This window comes from Elephas maximus, chromosome 2 (assembly GCF_024166365.1).
Source record: "Elephas maximus indicus isolate mEleMax1 chromosome 2, mEleMax1 primary haplotype, whole genome shotgun sequence".
Taxonomy (NCBI): domain Eukaryota; kingdom Metazoa; phylum Chordata; class Mammalia; order Proboscidea; family Elephantidae; genus Elephas; species Elephas maximus.
Genome location: NC_064820.1, coordinates 50761807 through 50783727, shown reverse-complemented (window position 1 = coordinate 50783727; position 21921 = coordinate 50761807). Strand labels below are relative to the sequence as shown.

The window sequence follows — 21921 nt, the reverse complement described above, 5'->3', positions numbered from 1 at the left end:
GTAACCTATTCGTAAGTAAAAATTGTTTTATACAGTCCTACCCGGATTTCCATTTCATGGTTTGCCATAGTTTAATCAAGCTTTTTAAGCTTTTTAAGGGCATGTCTATTTTGATTTATTTCTGTTTTGATTAGGTTTTTGTTTTTAGATTTTTAAATTGTTTTTCTAACCTATTTCTATAAGACAGATGTGTGTATTTATTTATGTATCTATCTGTATATTTAATACTGATGTCTGTGTTGTATTATGACTTATAATTCCTGAGTCAGTTTTGGTAAAATAAGAACACTTCAAATATATCTCCCTCTAAAAATTAAATTACGACACTAAATTTGACATCTATTTGGACACCATTTGTAAAGATTCTTATATGAAAACAATTAAGCAGGATTTACTTTGAATCTTATCCAAGGATAATCTGCAGTGGAATATATCAATATTTGTATTAAATTATGTTACAAGCACAGTTTTTTTCTTCCCCTGACTTTCTAGAATTAGCAGGAGAGGAGACATTAGCAACAGAAACTATATAGTATGAAACTGTTGAATACTGCTTGCTCTTCTTTATAGGTATTTTCATTAATTTATTAACATGGCTTGCGAAAAGCCAACTACTTTACCTAGAATTGTGTTTTGCCATTTTGATGATACTTTGGCAAATTATTTTCACATTTGTTCAGGCTTCCTTGTTGCTGTTGCTCCGTACCCCGTATGTATGCATCAAATTTTAATTACCACAAATTATTATAGTTACGTTCTTTCAGCTGAATTTAATAAATACCTGACAACACTTTACAGACTAGCCAGCATTGGGCAAACCAATTCAAATCCCTTCTTGCAATTGATTTATGTATATTAAATAATATCGAGAAAGTCTTTTGTGGGGAATGCTTTCAGATTTTGACAAATAATGAGAGCATATCTTCAAAATACTGCATAGTAGAGGTTTTATCCAGCCTAACGTAGGTATACTGCAAAGAAGTTTAAAACAACTCCTTTTTGCATATTGTTTCCAGGCTTTTAAAAGTTTTAACAATTTCAGATAAAATGAGACATTTGCAACTGGCATGTTTTGAATATATTTTAACGCAAAATATACAAAAGCAAGTCTAATATTTTTCCTTCAGTGTTTCTTCCCCTTTAACTTTGAGCTTGGCTTCCATGTCCTCTTTTGTCTATAATCTAGGTCCCAGAAATATCTTGCAGGCATGAGAACTCAAGTACATGTTGTTGTTGTGTGCCATTGAGCCGATTCAGACTCATAGCGACTCCATGTGACAGAATAGAACTGCCCTATATGATTTCCTATACTGAAATCTTTACAGGTGCAGATCACCAGCTCTTTTCTACCACAGGGCAGCTGAAGTATTCTAATCACTGACCTTTCGGTTAGCAGCTGAGCACTTAACCATTGTGCCACCAGGGTTCTTTAAGTACTTGTAATCTATCTTCTACCTGGAAATGCTGAACTTTTAATTTTTTTATTCAGAACAATTTTTAAAAATTGCACCAAGATGAGTACAAAATAACCCTTGTATGAACACGTATTCCTAGACTTACAGTTTTTCTGCATTTATTTATCTTTCAGCATTTTCTAAAGCTCTCCTAAATGTTGCTCCTGATTATTTGGGACCAATACCTACATATAATGTTTCCCATATTCATCAGTTTTCACTTTTAAACTTAGATCAGATAGAGCATATTTTCTCTTAAAGGGTATGTGCATTTTCTCAAAAATATAATATTTTAAGCCAATTTAAGAACTAGCTTTAAATAAGAAGTGAAGTTATTTTCTGGTTTTTGCCCACCATGGTCAAATAGAGCTCATCCTGTCTAGGAGTCTACAGTTTGTTAACCCCTTACTTAATGAACACAACAAAAGTGTTCAACAAGGATATGAAAAACCATACCTATTGTTTAGTTTCCTATGTATAATTGCAAAGAACAATATAGGATATATGTCACGTTCTAATATCAATTCTTGGCTGCACCTTACTAAAGAGGAAGCGTTAAGTACACTTCTCTGTCATGTGGTTACGGTAATTGTGTCTGATCTTGGAACAAACATCTCCTTTTAGCCTAGAGTTGCTTTTCCCATGTTATCTGTGTTAGGATGTCTGACCCTTATACTGAATTTTAATTTTCGTTTTCATGCTTTCTTAAAATGCCATTTTTAAGCAACAGGAAATCCCTTTATATTGATTTTTGTGAAAGTACTCTTCCCAATATGCTCTGCAAAACACTGGCTGTATGCTTTACCAGTAATCAAAAATGACCATGTGATGTTGTCATCCTTCCTTTCCAACTTAAGAGTTCTGCTTTCTTTGCCAGCTGCCTGTTGTGGCAACGGTGAGACATTTCCATGGACTTGAGGGATAAAGAATCACTTCCACCTCAGGGTGTCCCCCAAAGGAACAGTTTTCACTTTAGAGGACCATGACCTTCCTAGGTATCTTGATTAAGCATTCCTTTTTCAGCAAAAGTCAGAATTCTTCATTGCCCAATATTGTGTATAAGTTTCAGAAATAGAGTTTTAGGTATGGCTAACGAATCAGCGGTAGTTAAATTAATTGTCTTCTTGTACAATTAAATAAAAATTCACATACCAATAATATGTGAATATGATTACTAACTAAGTTACCATGTAACTTACTTCTGAAAGAATTAAGAAGCTAGCTATATATTATTCCATACCAAGTTGGAAGCTTAGAAAATTTGTGATATGTTTATATGTTCACATTGAGGAAGACCCTCAACAAGATGAACTGACACAGTGGATGCAACAAAGGGCTCAAACATAGCAACGATTGTGAGGATGAAGCAGGACCGAGCAGAGTTTCGTTCATTCTGTTGTATACAGGGTCTCTATGAGTTGGAACCAGCTCAACGGCACCTAACGACGACCACATATATGTTCCCAGGTGCTTTGAGCTTGAAACCTAAAACGTGTTCTTTCCACATTAAGTATTTTAGACTACTTTTGGCTGTCCATGCTTCACTAATTTGTGAACACTTCAATGCATCAAGTAAGATTTTCTTGCTAGAAACACAATATCAAGATACACTCAACTGACTCATTTTTTTATTAAATTGAGGAGGAATTTCTATATTATATCTTCTATATTATGATTTTCTGAGTTTTTTTAATATTATAATTTCTATATTAGTCTTAGTAAAGAAATTCATGAAAAGCTTAGTGAATGTGGTAGACATTTTACAGTAATATCGTTAGGATAAATATCTATATTAATAGGGTGATAATTTATTGAACTATGCCATGAATAGGGTCGCTATGACTCAGAATTGACTCGAGTGCAATGGATTTGGTTTTTGGTTTTTATGCCATGAAATAATTCTTCTTTATGTTGACTATTAAACTTTTTCTTCCTTTTATATATAAAATGCACTAGTCAAGCTAAAACGAAATGAATTATTTCTGTGTAAAGAACAAGATAAATTAGTCTGTAAAACATTATAGACTATAAAATATTATAGAATTACAACTAGAATGTCCTTAGAAGCAAGGATGACGAGACTACGTCTCACATACTTTGAACATGTTATCAGGAGGGATCAGTCGCTGGAGAAGGACATCATGCTTGATAAAATAGAGGGTCAGCGAAAAAGAGAAAGATCCCTCAATGAGATGGATTGACACAGTGGCTGCAACAAGGGGCTCAAGCATAGCAACAATTGTGAGGATGGTGCAGGACCAGGCAGTGTTTCATTCTGTCATGCATAGGGTCACAATGAGTCAGAACTGACTCTGGTGCCCAACAACAACAACAATAATAAAATATTAAATAGATATAAAACTTTGCATCAAGAGTTTATAAATGTTCATGGGGTCCTCATGGCGTGGTGGAAAGAACATGGACTTATGTGTTTCAGGCTCTACCTAACCTTCTTGAGGTGCTTGCATAAATCCCTCAATCTCTCTGGGTCTCCCCGTGTCCTCATCTATTACAGAAGAGAGTCAAAGATGAACTAGATAATCTCTAAATTTCTTTTAGATTTCTCTGATTTCACAATTTACTGAGACAAAGCTACTGTTAAGCTTTAAATGATCTGAATTTTTTTCACTTAAAAAATGAGACTAGATTATTTGATGTAGTAATTTCAGCTCATTTTGAAGCATTGAAGTCCACACTTTAGACTGATCAGAGGCTTTGATTTCTGAAGATAATTTTGATGACTTAATTTGGGAGGGAGTATGAACATTGACATGTTTGCAAAAGTTTCCTTATTATAGTTCTAATTAAGGGGTTGGCAGACTTTCACAAGTCCATAACAAATTTCTTTTTTCTTTTTAAAATATTTTTGGTGGCAATATACACAACCAAACATACATCCACTTATAATTTCTACATGAACAGTTCAATAACATTGTTTGTACACTTCACTTTGAGTTACCATTCTATCCTGACCCATGTTGTTTCATCACCATTAATTTAGGCTCTCTGCCCAAATGCTCTCTCATTTGTGCTTTAGATTATCTGTTGTCAGTTTACACTCATGTAGATAATTCTTTATAGGAGTACTATGTTCAAGGCAAATTCTTTATTAATTGAGTTAACCTATAGGAAAACCTGGTAGTATAGTGGTGAAGAGCTATGGCTGCTAACCAAAAGGTTGGCAGTTCAAATCCACCAGGCACTCCTTGGAAACCCTATGGAACAGTTCTACACTGTCCTTTAGGGTTGCTATGAGTCTGAATCAACTCAATGGCAACAGGTTTGGTTGGTTTTTGTTGTTTAGTTTAACGATGGCTTCATGGGATTGTTTCAGCTCAAGGTTTAAAGATTATTTCTGGGCATTAGATTTGGGAGTAGCCCCATTCTTAATGAATCCTGTAAGTCTGGTTTCCATATGAGCTTGAAGTTGTGCTCCATGCTTTTCCTCCTTTTGGTCAGGACCCATCTATTTGGTCCTTGATCAAAATTTTCGGTAGTGGTAGCCAGCCAGGTGTTATCCATTTCTTCTGGTCTCATGGTAGCCCATAACAAATTTATAATATTTTGCATTATCTATAGATTATCCCAGCAGCACTAACACTGCAGTGATGGTCCCATATTTTTACATGGTTGTTATTTGGAATTCTAACACACACAAAATGGCAGTCTCCTTCCCTCCAAGGCTCAGGGAAGAGACATAAGCCACATAAGGATTTCCTCAGGCTTTTCCCCCATATGTGAAATGCAGGAAATATAGTAAGAATAGGGCCAAAATTGAGGCACGGCCTGGGTGTCCTGTAAGAAACCAGGCAGGATTTCCAGCTTTCTAGAGTTTTTTTTTTTTTGAAGGTTTATTTATCTACTAAAGGAAATCAGGAAAAAGGCAAAGCTAGTAAGTAGCTTTATAAAAGTTGATTATCTTGAGTCACAGAAAATGACTCAAGCATGTAAGTGTTTCTAGTGTAACTGGGAGTGGGGTTAGGGTTCCTATCTCCAGAAACACACAAGCTCTTCTAGGTCTTTATTTCATACCAAATTAGCCATAGAATCTTCCTTTTCTCACTTTACAAGTTAGTCAAATTTATATCAGTGCTTACTGTGGAAAATTCCCAAGAATTCCAGATATGTTTCTGTCCTAGAAACATGTCATTTATGTCTCCCTGTGACTATATCCTAAGAACAGAGAAAGACATGTACAAACATGGCATTGTACAACCCTGATAAGTAATTATCCATATCCTGACACATTTCCATAAAGATAAAGAGAGGTGAAACACTGTTATCTAAAAAAAAAAAAAAAAAACTGGTAAGAAAAAAATTAGAAAGAAAATATCAAGTTTAATGAATCCTTTATCTAGTACATGTCATGAAGAGACACACTAGAAGACTATCTGCAAATATTGTTGACTAATGATTACTGGTTGAATTCTCACCCTCCATGCAGGAGACATAGGTTGTTTCCAGCCAATGCGCCTCATGTACGGTGACCATCAGTCAGTCTGTCAGTGGAAGCTTGCATGTTGCTATGATGCTGAACAGATTTTAGGGGAGCTTTTAATTTTTTCGTACTAAGACGGGCTAATAGGAAAGGCCTAGTGATCTACTACCAAAAATCGGCCATGAGAACCCTATGATTTACGATGTTCCGATCCATAATAGATCACGGGGATGGCGCAGGACCAGGCAGCAATTCATTCCTTTGTGCATGGTGTTGCCATGAGTCAGTGTCCAACTTGATAGCACCCAACAACAGTGATCAATGTGGAAGACCACAGAGTCACATTTTATTTGTAATAAAACTGCAACGAGATTAATCTTTCACACACTTTAGCTATTAATTTACAACTGGAGAAAATTGTCCCTAGATTGTAAGGTTCTGGTGCATTTACTGGTAGGTCAGTGGCAATGGTTAAATTACAAAACCGGTCAGTTAAGTGTAGCCTGAATTTTTAAATGGAGAAGTGTTTTAGGATTGGCCATTGTTCTTGTCAATAAGGCCAATTACGGCATTTTTCCCTCTGACTTGAATTACTAGGTGAGAGTATAAAAAAAGGTCATTTTGCTCTTTAACAAATTGGGAAAGATATACTTTCTTATATAGAGAGATGGTAAAGGTTTTCTGCTAATGCAGGTCCTATTTCTGACTTCAATTCTAAGTGAATGTCAAGGGCATCTGAAAGAATTGTGGCAGATAGAGAAACTAAATAGCTCTACTGAATTATGCTGAAAAGGCAGCCAGATCTAGATTAACGATTAGCCCACTCGGGTATCCTCCTTTGAAAGGGGTTGAGATCATTCTAGAGCAAGTATATGCCTCTAAGTATGAGTGGGGTATGGGGAGGGTCAAGTGAACCCCTACTTCTTTGTAGCAGTTTCTTGGCCATGAGTGTGATTGTAAGGGGCTATATAGTACTTTAATTCTTAGACTGGCAACACAAATAGCCCTTTCAGAGTGCCTGTAAAATACTTAAAGGAATAGTAAAAGGGACTTAAGTTTCTACTAACGTTTGCACACTCTTATTAGGCAGAAGAAAATAAAGATTCTGATAATAATCTTATTGTAAGCTTTTTAAATTTATTATAGACAACAGTGTAGTGTATTTGTACTCAAACCCCAAATACACATTATCAGCTATGCAGATGCAAAGAGTCCCACACGTATTAAAAACAAGCAAAAAAAAAAAAAAACAAAAACAAAAAACCTAGCACTTCTTTCCATGTTCTTTAAAAATCATTCTTTGGCATTAAGCTACTACCATTATTTGCATTTATTCTTGTTTATGATTCTGCTTCTCTGCACATGTTTCTGTCAATGAATTTTTATATCAACAGACTCGTCTGTTTCTGAATTGTAGTGTATAGAACAGTGTGTGGTCCCTGGACCAACATTGCCTGGGAACATACCAGAAATGCAAATTTTCTACTGCCCCCAACCAAACAAATAAAAAATCCCAGACTTCCATATGATTCTGATGCATATTCAAGTTTGAGAGCTTACTATTAGGGAAGATTGCTTAACTTGCCACTGGTATAATTCAGCAGACAGTAAATATATATTTCATTCCTACTCTCTTGATTCTATGCAATTAGCCCTGATTTTAAAATGAGCAAATCAAGATTCAGGAAGTATAATTCGCTTAACCAAGGTGTCTTAGTAATCTAGTGCTGCTATAACAGAAATACCACAAGTGGATGGCTTTAACAAAGAGAAGATTATTCTTTCACAGTCCGGTAGGCTAGAAGTCTGAATTCAGCCGCCAGCTCCAGGGGAAGGCTTTCTGTCTCTGTCGGCTCTGGAGGAAGGTCCTTGTCATCAGTCTTCCCTTGGTCTGGGAGCATCTCAGCACAGGAACCTCAGGTCCAAAGGACATGCTCTGCTCTCGGCGCTGCTTTCTTGGTGGTATGAGGTTCCCAACTCTCTACTTTCTTCCTTTTCCCTGGGGTGTGCAGGCCACACCCCAAGGAAAATCCCTTTACATTGGATCAGGGATATGGCCTGAGCAAGGGTGTTACATCCCACCCTAATCCTCTTTATCCATAGGCAGAAATTATGATTTATAACACAAAGGAAAAAACACAAAATGGAGGACAACCACACATGGCTTAGCCAACTTGGCACATATTTTGGGGGGACACAATTCAGTCCATTACACAGGTCACACAGCTAGCTAATTAGCACAGCTGAGATGTAAAATCAAGCTCTTCTGCTCTTAAAGAGCTACTGCTTATTTTCCTCTCATTTATAACCAAACCCTTCCATTAATTTCTCCATATGAAATGTAGCTTTGCTGTTCCCTTTAAAACATTGTGTGTATGTTGCTGTTAGTTGCCTTATTTTGTGTGTGTGTGTGTGTGTGAGAGAGAGAGAAGGAAAGAGAGAGAGAAATGAGATGGAAAAATAGGTGCCATATTTTCACCCAAATAGGTCACAACTTCTGCGTTTGTTTGCTTCCTGCACCTTTTTCCTGCATGGTATTTTCGTAAGCATGCTATGCTAATTTCTTTTTTTTTTTTTTTAACAGCAACTTGTGGGAGAGGATTGCCATGGTGGTACTTATGAGGGTGCCTACGGGGTGGGTGGAGGGCACAACTGGTAAACAATGCAGAGGGTCCTTTGTTATTTGGGTAAAAATGTTGTTGTTGTCACTATGGTCAATTCAACTCTATGTACAACAGAATGAAATACTGCCTGGTCCTGTACCATCCTCACAATCCTTGCTATGCTTGAGCCCATTGTTGCAGCCACTGGGTCAATCCATCTCCTTGAGGGTCTTCCAAGCATGATGTCTTTCTCTATGGACTGATCCCTCCTGATAACATGTCCAAAGCATGTGAGACTTGTAAGGAGCATTTTGGCTGTACTTCTTCCAAGAAAAATTTGTTCATACTTTTGGCATCCATGGTATATTCAATATTCTTCACCAACAAAATAATATGAAGGCATCAGTTCTTCTTCAGTCTCCCTTATTCACTGTCCAGCTTTCACATGCATATGAGGCAATTGAAAACACCATGGCTTGGGTCAGGCATGCCTTAGTCCTTAAGGTGACATCTTTGCTTTTTAATATTTTAAAGAGGTCTTCTGCAGCAGATTTGTCCAACACAATGCATCATTTGATTTCTTGACTGCTGCTTCCATGTGTGTTGATTGCGGATCCAAGTAAAATGAAATTCTTTTTTTTTTTTTTTAATAATTTTTATTCTGCTTTAAGTGAAAGATTACAAATCAAGTCAGCCTCTCACACAAAAAGTTATATATACCTTGCTAAAAAAAAAGATACCTTGCTACATACTCCCAATTACTCTCGCCCTAATGATACAGCCGCTCCCTCTAAAATGAAATTCCTGACCACATCAATATTTTCTCTGTTCATCATGATGTTGCTTATTGGTACAGTTGTGAGGATTTTTGTTTTCTTCATGTTGAGATGTCATCCATACTGAAGGCTATAGCCTTTGTTCTTCATCAGTAAGTGCTTCAAGTCCTCTTCACTTTCAGCAAGTAAGGTTGTGTCATCTGCATAACGCAGGTTGTTAATGAGTCTTCTTCCAATCCTGATGCCCTGTTCTTCTTCATATAGTCCAGCTTCTTGGATCACTTGTCAGCATACAGATTGAATAAGTATGGTGGATGGCTACAACTCTGACACACACGTTTCCTGATTTTAAACCACACAGCATTCCCTTGTTCTGTCCGAACAACTGCCTCTTGATCTATGTACAGATTCCTCATTAGCACAATTAAGTGTTCTGGAGTTTCCATTCTTTTCAATGTTATCCATAATTTGTTACGATCCACACAGTAGAATGCCTTTCTTAATCAGTAAAACACAGGTATTCTCTGCTTTCAGCCAGGATCCATCTGATATCAACAATGATGTCCCTGGTGCCATGTTCTCTTCTGAATCTGGCTTGAATTTTTGGTTGCTCGCTATCGATGTACTGCTGCAGCCACTTTTGAGTAATCTTAAGCGCAGTTTTACCTGCCTGTGATATCAATGATATTGTTCAATAATTTCCACATTCAGTTGGACAATCTTTATTCGGTAAGGGCATAAATAATGGATCTCTTCCAAACAGCTGGGCAGGTAGCTGACTTCCAAATTTTTCGTATAATCAAGTGAGCACCTGAAGCACTCATCCGTTTGTTGAACATCTCATTTGGCATTCCGCCAATTCCTGGAGCCCTGTTTTTTTGCCAATACTTTCAGGGCAGCTTAGACTTCTTTCTTTAGTACCATGGGTTCTTGATCACATGCTACCTCCTGAAATGGGTGGACATCCAATTCTTTTTGGTGCAGTGACTCTGTGTGTTCCTTCCATCTTCTTTTGATGCTCCCTGTGTCACTGAATATTTTCCCTGTTGTTGTTGTTGTTAGGTGCCGTTTAGTCAGTTCTGACTCATAGTGACCGCATGCACAACAGAATGAAACACTCTCCAGTCCTTCCAATCGTTGTTATGCTTGAGCTTACTGTTGCAGCCACTGTGTCAATCTACCTCATTGAGGGTCTTCCTCTTTTCCGCTGACCCTGTGCTTTGCCAAGCATGATGTCCTTCTCCAGGGACTGATCCCTCCTAACAACATGTCTAAAGAATGTAAGACACAGTCTTGCCATCCTTGCTTGTAAGGAGCATTCTGGTTGTACTTCTTCTAAGACAGATTTGTTCATTCTTTTGGCAGTCCATGGTATATTCAATGTTCTTCACCAACACCACCATTCAAAGGTGTCAGTTCTTCGGTCTTCCTTATTCATTGTCCAGCTTTCACATTAGAGAGGTCCTTTGCAGCAGATTTACCCAACACAATGCGTCTTTTGATTTCTTGACTGCTGTTTCCATGGCTGTTGATTGTGGATCAAAGTAAAATGAAATCCTTGACAACTTCAATCTTTTCTCCGTTTATCATGATGTTGCTTATTGGTCCATTTGTGAAGATTTTTATTTCCTTTATGTTGAGTTGCAATCCATACTGAAGGCTGTGGTCTTTGGCCTTCATCAGTAAGTGCTTCAAGTCCTCTTCACTTTCAGCAAGCAAAGTTGTGTCATCTGCATAATGCAGGTTGTTAATGAGTCTTCCTCCAATCCTGATGCCCTATTCTTCTTCATGTAATCCAGCTTCTCGTATTATTTGCTCAGCATACAGATTGAATAGGCATGGTAAAAAATACAACTCTGATGCACACCTTTCCTGACTTTAATCCAATCAGTAACCCCTTGTTCTATCCGAACAACTGCTTCTTGATCTATGTAAAGGTTCCTCACGAGCACAATTCAGTGTTCTGGAATTCCTGTTCTTCACAATGTTATCCATAATTTCTTATGATTCACACAGTCGAATGCCTTTGCATAGTCAATAAAACACAGGTAAACATCCTTCTGGTATTCTCTGCTTTAGTCAGGATCCAACTGATGTCAGTAATGATATCCCTGGTTCCACATCCTCTTCTGAAACCGGCCTGAATTTCTGGCAGTTCCCTGTCGATATACTGCTGCAACTGTTTTTGAATGATCTTCAGCAAAATTTTTTTTGCTTGTGATATTAATGATATTGTTCTATAATTTCCACATTTGGTTGGGTCACTTTTCTTGGGAATAGGCATAAAAATGGATCTCTTCCAGTCAGTTGGCCAGGGAGCTGTCTTCCAGATTTCTTGGCATAGATGAGTGAGCACCTCCAGCACTGCATCCGTTTGTTGAAACATCTCAATTGATATTCCATCAATTCCTGGAGCCCTGTTTTTTGCCAATGCCTTCAGAGCAGCTTGGACTTCTTCCTTCAATACCATTGGTCCCTGATCATATGCTACCTCTTGAAATGGTTGAACATCAACTAATTCTTTTTGGTATAATGACTCTGTGTATTCCTTCCATCTTCTTTTGATGCTTTCTGCGTCATTTAATATTTTCCCCATAGAATCCCTTCACTATTGCAACTCGATGCTTGAATTTTTTCTTCAGTTCTTTCAGCTTGAGAAACGCTGAGCGTGTTCTTCCCTTTTGGTTTTCCATCTCCAGCTCTTTGCACATTTCATTATAATACTCTGTCTTCTCAAACTGCCCTTTGAAATCTTCTGTTCATTTCTTGTATTTCATCATTTCTCCCCTTCACTTTAGCTATTTGAAGTTCAGGAACAATTTTCAGAGTCTCTCCTGATATCCATTTTGCTCTTTTCTTTCTTTCCTGTCTTTTTAATGAACTCTTGCTTTCTTCATGTATGATGTCCTTGATGTCATTCCACAGCTTGTCTAGGCTTCAGTTATTAGTGTTCAGCCCATCAAATCTATTATTGAGATAAAGGTCTCCTAAATTTTGGTGGGATATACTCAAGGCTGTACTTTGGCTCTTGTGGACTTATTCTAGTTTTCTTCTGCTTCAGCTTGAACTTGCATATGAGCAATTGACGGTCTGTTCCACCATTGGCCCTGGCCTTATTCTGACAGATGGTATTGAGCTTTTCCATAGTCTTCTTTGCACAGATGTAATCAATTTAATTCCTGTGTATTCCATCTGGCAAGGTTCCCGTGTATAGTCGCTGTTTATGTTGTTAAAAAAAGGTATCTGCAGTGAAGAAGTCTTGTTCTTGCATCGTTTCTATCGCCAAGGGCATGTTTTCCAACTTTGTTCCTTCTTTGTTTCCAACTTTTGGTTTCTGATCACCAGTAATTATCCATGAATCCTGATTGCATGGTTGATCAATTTTAGACTGCAGAAGTTGGTAAAAACCTTCAATTTCTTCATCTTTGGCCTTAGCGGTTATTGCATAAATTTGAATAATGGTCTTATTAACTGGTCTTCCTTGTAGGTGTATGGATATTATCCTATTACTGAGAGTGTTGTACTTCAGAATAGATCTTGAAATGTTCTTTTTGACAATTAATGCAACACCGTTTCTCTTCAAGTTGTCCTTCCTGGCATAGCAGACCATATGACCAATACCAGTCCATTTCAGCTAAGAATGCCTAGGATGTTGATGTTTATGCATTCCATTTCGTTTTTGATGATTTTCAATTTTCCTAGATTCATGCTTTGTACATTTCACGTTATGATTATTAATGGATGTTTGCAGCTGTTTCTTCTCATTTCGAGCCATGCCACATTAGCAAAGTGAAGGTCCCAAAAGCTTGACTCCATTCACATCATTAAGGTCAACTGTACTTTGAGGAGGCAGCTCTTCCTCCGTCGTACTGTGAGTGCCTTCCAACCTGAGGGGCTCATCTTCCGGCACTATATCAGAAAATGTTCTACTGCTATTCATAAAGTTTTTAGTGGTTATTTCTTTCCAGAAGTGGACTGCTAGGTCCTTCTTCCTAGTCTGTCTTAGTCTGGAAGCTCAGCTGAAACCTGCCTGCCACGTGTGGTCCTGCTGGTATCTGAATAATGGTGGTACAGTTTCCGGCTTTACAGCAACACACAAGCCCCCACAATACGACAAACTGACAGACATGTGGGGGAAAAATACTGTAGGTAATATAAAAACTAATTAATATTGCATATGGTGTTGTTTGTTTTTCCAAATACTCTGAACATACAGCAATTAGTTGTCTTTTGACATTGTTTCAAGTCATTTAAGCTAGAGTGTAGATGCAGTCTTTTAAATTGCTGAGTTGGCCAAATTTGCATTCCCAAACAGATCTAAAGCATGCGGGTCGGATAACCTGAAACATACTAACATAGCTCTGTTGCTCTTCAGCGAGGTCCATTCCTTTACCAGTCTTCGGAAACCCCTTCTCTTCTTCCTTTTTCATGTCCTACTTGTGGACGATTTTGCTGGGCACATGCCACCCAGGAATTTAGTCAGAATTTTCTACTCCATAATCTCTGTAAGAATTTTTTTAATGTATCTTTTGAGTTATAAGTTAATTCAGTTCTGTTTCATATTTAAAGAGTAGTAAAACATTGTAGTTATTTAAAATATTTCTATTTATTAACCTGGAAATTATTTAGATATTGACAATTGCTGTATATTTTCTGGATAGGATCACACAGACCTAGAATCGAAGCATTTTACTGTGAAGGATCAGGAGTGGAATCATGTGTTAAACAAATTTAAGGGTGTAAATGAACTATCAGCTGAAATAACAATTGCTATATACTTTTTCCAACATCACTTAATATAATCAGCTCAATTTTTTGCAAATTATCTGATAATTATGAGTTTTAAGACACAGAAACAAATTACTCCTTTTTTTTTTTGCCTTGGACATAAAACTACCCATATTTTTATGCTTCTCCCAGAATACTAACATTTATTTATGTAGATTCACTTGTCTGAAAGTCCTTACTCTCTGTAATACGGCTGAGAACCTGTCAAAAAGAGATGCTTGGGTTCGTACACAAAAGCTCATGCTTCTTACTCAAAAAAGAACACTGCCAACCATTGCTTGTATTTTTGACTCAGTTCTAACAATCCATTATGTATTAATTTATTAGTTTGTGTTAACCTAGGTACTCAGGAGATCCTGGTGGCAATCTGCTTTCACAGCAGAGGGAGCCATCAAAGTTAATGCTGATGCCTCTGAGTCCTCAAGAAAATAACAAATTTTACTTAGCCATTTCTATAAATAAAATCAAGGCAATGGTGAACTTAAGGATTTACATGCCAAGTTTCTTTTTATTCCTCACAAAATTTGGGCTCTGTATAACTTTAATTATCTGGAATATGAATCTACATGGAAGTCAATCCCTTTGTATTGACTAAATGGTATGATGCTATAAAATTCTTTGGAAATCTATCAAATGTTTACTGGAAAGTGAGAGACAGTGTTCAAAACTATCTTTATCATTGCCTTTGTTATTTTGCCATAGTCAACTTTATCCAGTGAAGCCTGATGAAAGGGATGAGAACGAGTTTAGGGTTCAAACACCAAACCTACAATACTGTAGTGGGTATACCTTTAGCAATTTACCTAATTTCTCCCAGGCTCAGTATCAGCATTTATAGAATGTAATCCTAACCTTGGAAACCCTGGCGGCGTAGTGGCTAAGAGCTGCGGCTGCTAACCAAAGGGTCGGCAGTTGAGTCCACCAGGTGCTCCTTGGAAACTCTATGGGGCAGTTCTAGCCTGTCCTATAGGGTCACTATGAGTCAGAATCTGTTCAACAGCAGGGTTTTTTTTTTAATCCTAACCTTGTACATTTTGTGAAGATATAATAAATTATGAAGTGAGACATGAAAGTGTCTGACACATGAGAGTCACCCTGTATCAGTTTCTGATTTTTTGTGCTATTTGCTTTCTTTAAATTCAGTCTACCCCAAATCACATTTTTCTTAACCAAGAATGTTGCCTTGATCAAAGACCTCGTACCCTAAATAGGTTTTCCGATCCATGTTCCAGGCCTCTTTTCTCACAATCTTAATAATGAATGGTTGCAATCATACATGTGTTATTTAGAATTTTTTTTTAAGTTTCAGATTTATAATAATTGACCCCAAATTAATATCAAGTGTTTACATTTTGAAACCCATTGACTTTTCATTTGAAACAAGTGATCTTTTGACTTTTACTTTCATTCTCATTTTATTTGGACGTGGAATTATTAATTCATGTCAAAGTTTGGCAAGTATGATTGTATTGTTGAAAGAAAAAACGTCTATATTTAATGTATACCCACTTTGCCTTTACTTAGCCAGTCCTTTAAATGACCATTCATTGGTTCATTTATTCGTTTATTAAATACATATTAAACACCTATTATGGTCAGGCAATGTTGTAGTTTAAAAAAAAAAAGATTATCTCAAGCATTTACTAAAACCACTGTGAATGCTATTTATTTGTTTATTTATTTTTGAGGCGCACACAGAATTAAGGAAATAAGACCCACATAAATTATGAGCCAAAGACCAGATTTGGAGCCATTTAACCCCACGCTATTGGGTATGGCCACACAATACCTGAGATACATAGTGTAAATGTGATAAAATCCCCAAGAAGCTCTATAGGTTTTCTATTTGAAGATATAATAAATCAATCTGGGACACTTGACAACAATTTATGAAAGAGAGAGAGTGAAAAAGAGGGAGAGGTTTAGTATTAGACAGATAGGTATTTGTGTACTGCATTATACTAATCATGACATAAGGTTCCTAGGTGGCACAAAGGTTTGCATTTGACAGCTAACCTAAAGGTTGGTGGTTCCAACCCACCCAACAGTACCGTGGAAGATAGGTCTGGAGATCTGCTTCATTAAGATTACAGCCAAGAAAACCCTGTGGAGAAGTTCTACACTGTAATGCGGTCACCATGAGTTGGAATTAACTCACTGGCAACTAACAGCAACAACCATGATATATTTCTCCACGTTGACTAAAACTATCAAGCTGTATAGCATTATAATCCATTTTGAGTTAAAATGTTTAGGGGAAAATAGCAGACGTGCCTAATTCTGAATTCATGAGGCTCTGACATTTATTGGGCTGCTTCCAAGTTCCACAATGATTTTTTTTTTTTTGAAAAGTACATTCCTCACCAGGAAAACACCACTGCTACAGTGAAGCAGAGCCCCTTGTTTTAGCTAGAGTGACCAGCACAAAGTGCCACTGAGGTGGGGGTAGGGGGAGACAACTCGTGACCCAAGAACATACTGAGGTCTTTACTGAGCTCTTTCTCTCACTCCATACCTTTCTTCACTCACACACTTTCTTTCCTTGGAATGTTCACCTCGCCTCTCCAAATCCCTGACCTATTACAGTCTCATCCCTGAAAGGTCTACCTCAAACACCAACTATCTTCTTCAGGGATACTTCTTTACTATTTGAAGGCATGGCATCAAATTCTCTCTCTCATGTAACTCTTAGTGTATTCTCTTTGTATTTTAATTATTTGTGTTTTTAGAAGCCCTTAGAGGCTTTATCGTACCCAGTTTTAAAAGTACTTGAGGGCAAGGACTGTGTCTTGTTTACCTTTACATCCTTCATAGTGTGAGCTAACTTTTTTTTTTGAGGTCTTTGTAGATTCACATAAGGTTGTAAGAAATAGGGAAAATCCAATCTGTCCTTCACCCAGTTTTCCCCAACAGTAACATCTTGCATAACTATAATACACTATCACAAACAGGAAGTTGGCATTGATACAATCCACTAACCTTATTCAGATTCTGTGCAATTTCATCACATGTGTAGATTTCTATGACCACCACCACCACATTAAAACAGCACTTTTTTTTATCCTGAGGACAATTTTAAAGAAGCCATTTTAGCCTTGAAGCTTAAATGCAGAAGACCACATGCTGGTTTAATTGTTACTTAAAACCTGTTGCTGTTAAGAGAATTCACCTGACTGGATTAATTCATTTGTTTTCCTTAAAATCAATTTGAATGAGATTTTTAGAAAAATTTCGGTCCTAATGGGAGGACTCTCAATCCAATTAAATTTATATCTCATCTACAAAGGTTGGACCCCAGGAGACTATCTTTCAAATGTATTTAATTTTGCATCAAAATGTACATTAACAGAACTACAACTGTTACTAATCTAACAACTCCCAAACTAAATTCTGGCACTCCCTTCCAAAAATACTTTTATCGGAAAACCTGAGTATCCTTACCAAAGAGCGGAGAGAACTGGAAAGATCTAGTTGTTCCCCTCCCCCTTTAATTTTATTGTACTTTAGGTGAAAGTTTACAGCACAAATTAGTTTCTCATTTGAAAATTTATGCACAAACTGTTTTGTGACATTGATTACAATCTCCACAATATGTCAGTACTCTCCCCCTTTCCCTTTACAACCTGGGTTCTCCAAGTCTATTAGCTTTCTGCTTTTGTCATCTTGTCTTGCTTTTGGGCAGGCATTGCTCATTTGATCTCATGTGCTTGATTGAACAAAAAAGTATGTTCCTCATGTGTGCTATTGTTTTATAGGCCTGTCTAATCTTTGACTGCAAGGTAGACTTTGGAGTGGCTTCAGTTCTGAGTTAGCAGTGTGTCTGGGGACCAAAGTCTCGGGGATTCCTGCAGTCTCTGTCAGACCAATAAGTGGTCTCTTTATTTTTTTTTTGTAAATTTGAGTTTCGTTCTACATTTCTCTCCAGTTCTGTCCAGAACTCTCTAGTGTGATCCCTGTCAGAGCAGTCGGTGGTAGTAGCCAGGCACTATCTATTTCTTCTGGGCTCAGGGTGGTGTTGGCTGTGGTTCATGTGGTCCATTAGTCCTTTGGACTAATATTTTCCTTGTGTCTTTGGTTTTCTTCAGTTTCCTTTGCTCCGGACCTGATGGGACCAATAAATGTACCTTAGATGGCCTCTTACAAGCTTTTAAGACCGCAGATGCTACTCACCAGAAGTACGATGTAGAGCCATATTCTTTATGAACTATGTTATGCCAGTTGACCTAGATTTTCCCTGAGACCATGCTCCCCAGCCCTCAGCCCCTGTAACTCAGTCCCTCAAGGTGTTTGGATGCGTCTAGGAAATTTCTGTAACTTTGCCTCAGTGATGTTGTGCTGACTTTCCCTATATTGTGTGCAGAGAGATCCTTTATGAAAAATACAGACATCTTCCATACTTCAGTCCCTCAAAAAGCCACTCTCACATTCATAGATGTTTATAATAAATGCAGTCATTGTCCATACCCATAGGATTATCAAATTGTACCTTACTGATATATGGAATGCCTACTGCTGTTGTGTTGATTCCGACTCATAGAAACCCTATAGGACAGAATAGAACTGCCCCATAGGATTTCCAACGTGGATTGGAACTGCCTACCATTTGGTTAACAGCCAGGCTCTTAACCACTGCACCACCAGGGCTCCTCAGAATGCTAAAGGACCCTATTAAATCACCTAGATCATGCCACTTTCTATTTTAAACTAGTAATAAACCTTTTCAGCCTAGCCATAACTGGTTGAGAAGAGGAGGAAATGGCTAAAAGATTAATTGATTATTTGAATATTGAGCTGTTTTGGGGGGAAAAGCAGAAAGAAACTCAGGGGCATCCAAGCTAAATATGAACTCTCATGTGAAGAGCAGTCTCAGAAATAATCAGCCAAGGATTTGGTAATACTTCTACTACATTTTCTTTTTGTCAACTCAGTCTGTTACTATAACTTAACCCTACTGCTTCATGTTTACCATCAAAAGACTTGGTTTGTTCTTTGCTAAAATTATCCTTCATTCCTCTTCATTCTCACAATTTCTGGTTGTAAAAGCGTACAATATGGGACATCTTGCAAATTACTAACAGTACTTAATTGCTTCTTAAGCAGGCAAAGTAAACAACAGTCTAAATATTTCACTCCAGATTTTTACATCCTGCCCTGCTCTTTATTGTCTGCTTATCACTTAAAGCATATTAGATTTTCCTTCACTAAGACTCAGATATTATCCTCTGTGAAATGACAACATTCTTGGAATAGCACATTAAATAGTTAAAAACTATTATGTTGTTGAGTCATTTTGTCAAGTGGTTTCCAACAGGATTCACTTGTGCGAATGGGAAAGAAGGAGGATATTTGATGGAAAGACAAAATAGTGAAGCTGAAAGTCAGGAGCTTAGGTGTTGAGTCTATCATGACCGAACTATGTCACTTTATTACGTTGTGTGAGAAATATATAGCCTTGGTATGTTCAATTTTGATACAATAGCCACAAATAGGGCTCAAACATATCAAAGATCATGAAGATAGCGCAGGACCAGGCAGCATTTTGTTCTGTTATATATAAGGTCACCATCAGTCAGAGCTGACTCACCAACAACTCAACAATAATAACATCCAAGATCTAGAACTCTTTGGAGGAAAACTTCCCCCTAATAATAATAATAATTAAGATTCTGACTCATAGCCACCCTACAGGACAGAGTAGAACTGCTCCACAGAGTTAAGGAGGCACTAAGCTCTTGGCATGTTCTAGTCGTTTTGTGTATACTATCTCATGTAATCCACAACACCACTATGAGGGCCATTCACCAATAAGTGCACAGCTAGGATTCAAACTCAGATACTCCGGTGTCAGAGGCCACAGGATAACCACAATACTGTTTCTCTGCCCTGAGTTAGCTTATAAAATAAGTAGTTTTAGTTCCTGTGGCCTTCTTAACCTAAAATGAGTGGGCACTTTGAGTAGAAAGTCAAAGGCCTTCTCTGTAGCTACCTACAAACCTTTCAGAGAAAAATCATTTTTAGATGCACAGTCAAGACTTGTATACAAAGGTAAAAAGTCTTTTGTCTATTAGTTGCTAATTCCCTGAGTTTTCCAGTCTTTCTAAGAAAATAATAACCCTAATGGATTTTTCCCCAACTCAGAGTAGTGATTCTGCTATTTTAAGGATAGTGTGGATACTGAGATTAGTCTTTCTGTATCTCAGAATGTCAACACATTTGCCAAAAATGAATTTATCAGCTAAATGCAGCCAAGAGATTTAGTTTATCTAAGTGTCTTACAAAAAAGAAATAGTTTACCACTGTTTTTGCAGATTGAGGTAAATCTGACATATTATTGACATATGCTGTAGATTTAATTTAATGCCATGGTACAGATGTGTGCTCTGATAAGTTTTGTGAAATCTAGGTTAAGATGAGTAGAGTTGTTTCAGTATTTATGGGGTTGAAAATGCAGAGTTAGCAAAGGAAGCATTTTAATTAAAACAATATTTTCCCATATATGCTCAGAGTAAAATGGAGGAGAATTCTAGTAAGCCTTGCAACTTATTTCCATATTTTGCTGGGGTTTTAGGCACACTGAAAGAGTTTTTGTCTTCAATGTTTTTAGTCTTTTGTTTTTAGCACCATCAAAAAATAAACTTAATAGTTTCTTTTTTTTCCTTTTAATGAAATTATATGGCTTTTCAAGCTCAGCCTTTTAAATTTTTATATTTTAGGTATCCTGGAGATAACATCAGTGGAAATTGGAGTTGTTGCTGTCAAAGCCATTAACAGCAACTATTATTTAGCCATGAACAAGAAGGGGAAACTCTATGGCTCAGTAAGTATGCTGCTTTTGTTTTGAAAGTACACTGCAGTAAATCATTACCACAGTTTTAGAATGTTTCCTCCAGACATTGAATAGCTTTGTTATCATTCTATTGCTAGTAAATAGAACCTCAATGGGCTGGTCACCAGCGTTTCAAGGGCTGGCAAAGCAGCTCTCCTAACTCTATAATCTCCTCTGTTATTCACCCATTAGTCTACCACACAGGCTGCTGCTGGCATTCGACAGTGAATGTTCTGAACTTCTAACCAGTCAGACTCTCACGGAAGCATCTGGTCAGATTGGCAGGAGAGCTGCAGACAACTTGGAGGAGAATCATTACAAACAAAGATCGTGAATTGAGTAGAAAACCATATAAAATGTGTGTGTTACAGCTGAAGATAAAGCACGGGCTCAGATGTTTTCTATTCTGTTCAAGTCCGAATTGGGGGATCAAAAGAAATTCATTTTGTAGGGTGACAATAGTGATTAATTCAAATTATACTTGAACATCATCTGGATGTATAAATGTCATTCCTTGCAATAGGGCTTTTATGGTGCCTGGAATCCAACCAGTGTATCCATCCTAGCTGTTCATAGCAGGTGGGGTTAAGTATTTCAACTATCACCTCTGCAACTTTGGATCAAATTCATTTAGACCAATTTCCTTAGATTAAGATCTCATTTAAAACTGTAAATGATTGTTTTAGAATTAATGGTAATCGTAATTATAGTTAAATTGTAAACAGAACAACAATTTATCATGTTCAGGTTTTTTAATGAAATAGATCGATCAGTTATAACCAACATCTACTATGTGCAAGACACTGACCTATCAAAGAAGTATAAGGCAGAAATGGGCCTTGGCTTCATTTGCAATATATTTAGGGAAAAAAAATGAATCAATGTGAAATAATCACAAAACAATTGATTGTTAAATGTAAGGAAGGAACAGAAGTAGTATAGCAATCCTATGTTAAAGTTAAGAACTAAGCTTCAATCTCTTAATTATCGCTTGAATGATGTTGGAGATAGCTCCTTTTATAAAGTTAATGTGGCT

The 21921-nt window shown here is 37.2% G+C and overlaps 1 protein-coding gene across 1 annotated transcript in view; it reads left to right on the top strand.

The window, feature by feature from the left end:
* FGF10 (fibroblast growth factor 10) overlaps positions 1 to 21921 on the top strand; it is a 101171-nt gene that overhangs the window by 75468 nt on the left and 3782 nt on the right. Inside the window, exon 2 of the mRNA XM_049863461.1 lies at positions 20773 to 20876. Coding sequence (XP_049719418.1) covers positions 20773 to 20876 — 104 coding nt within the window. The remainder of the gene's footprint in view (positions 1 to 20772; positions 20877 to 21921) is intronic.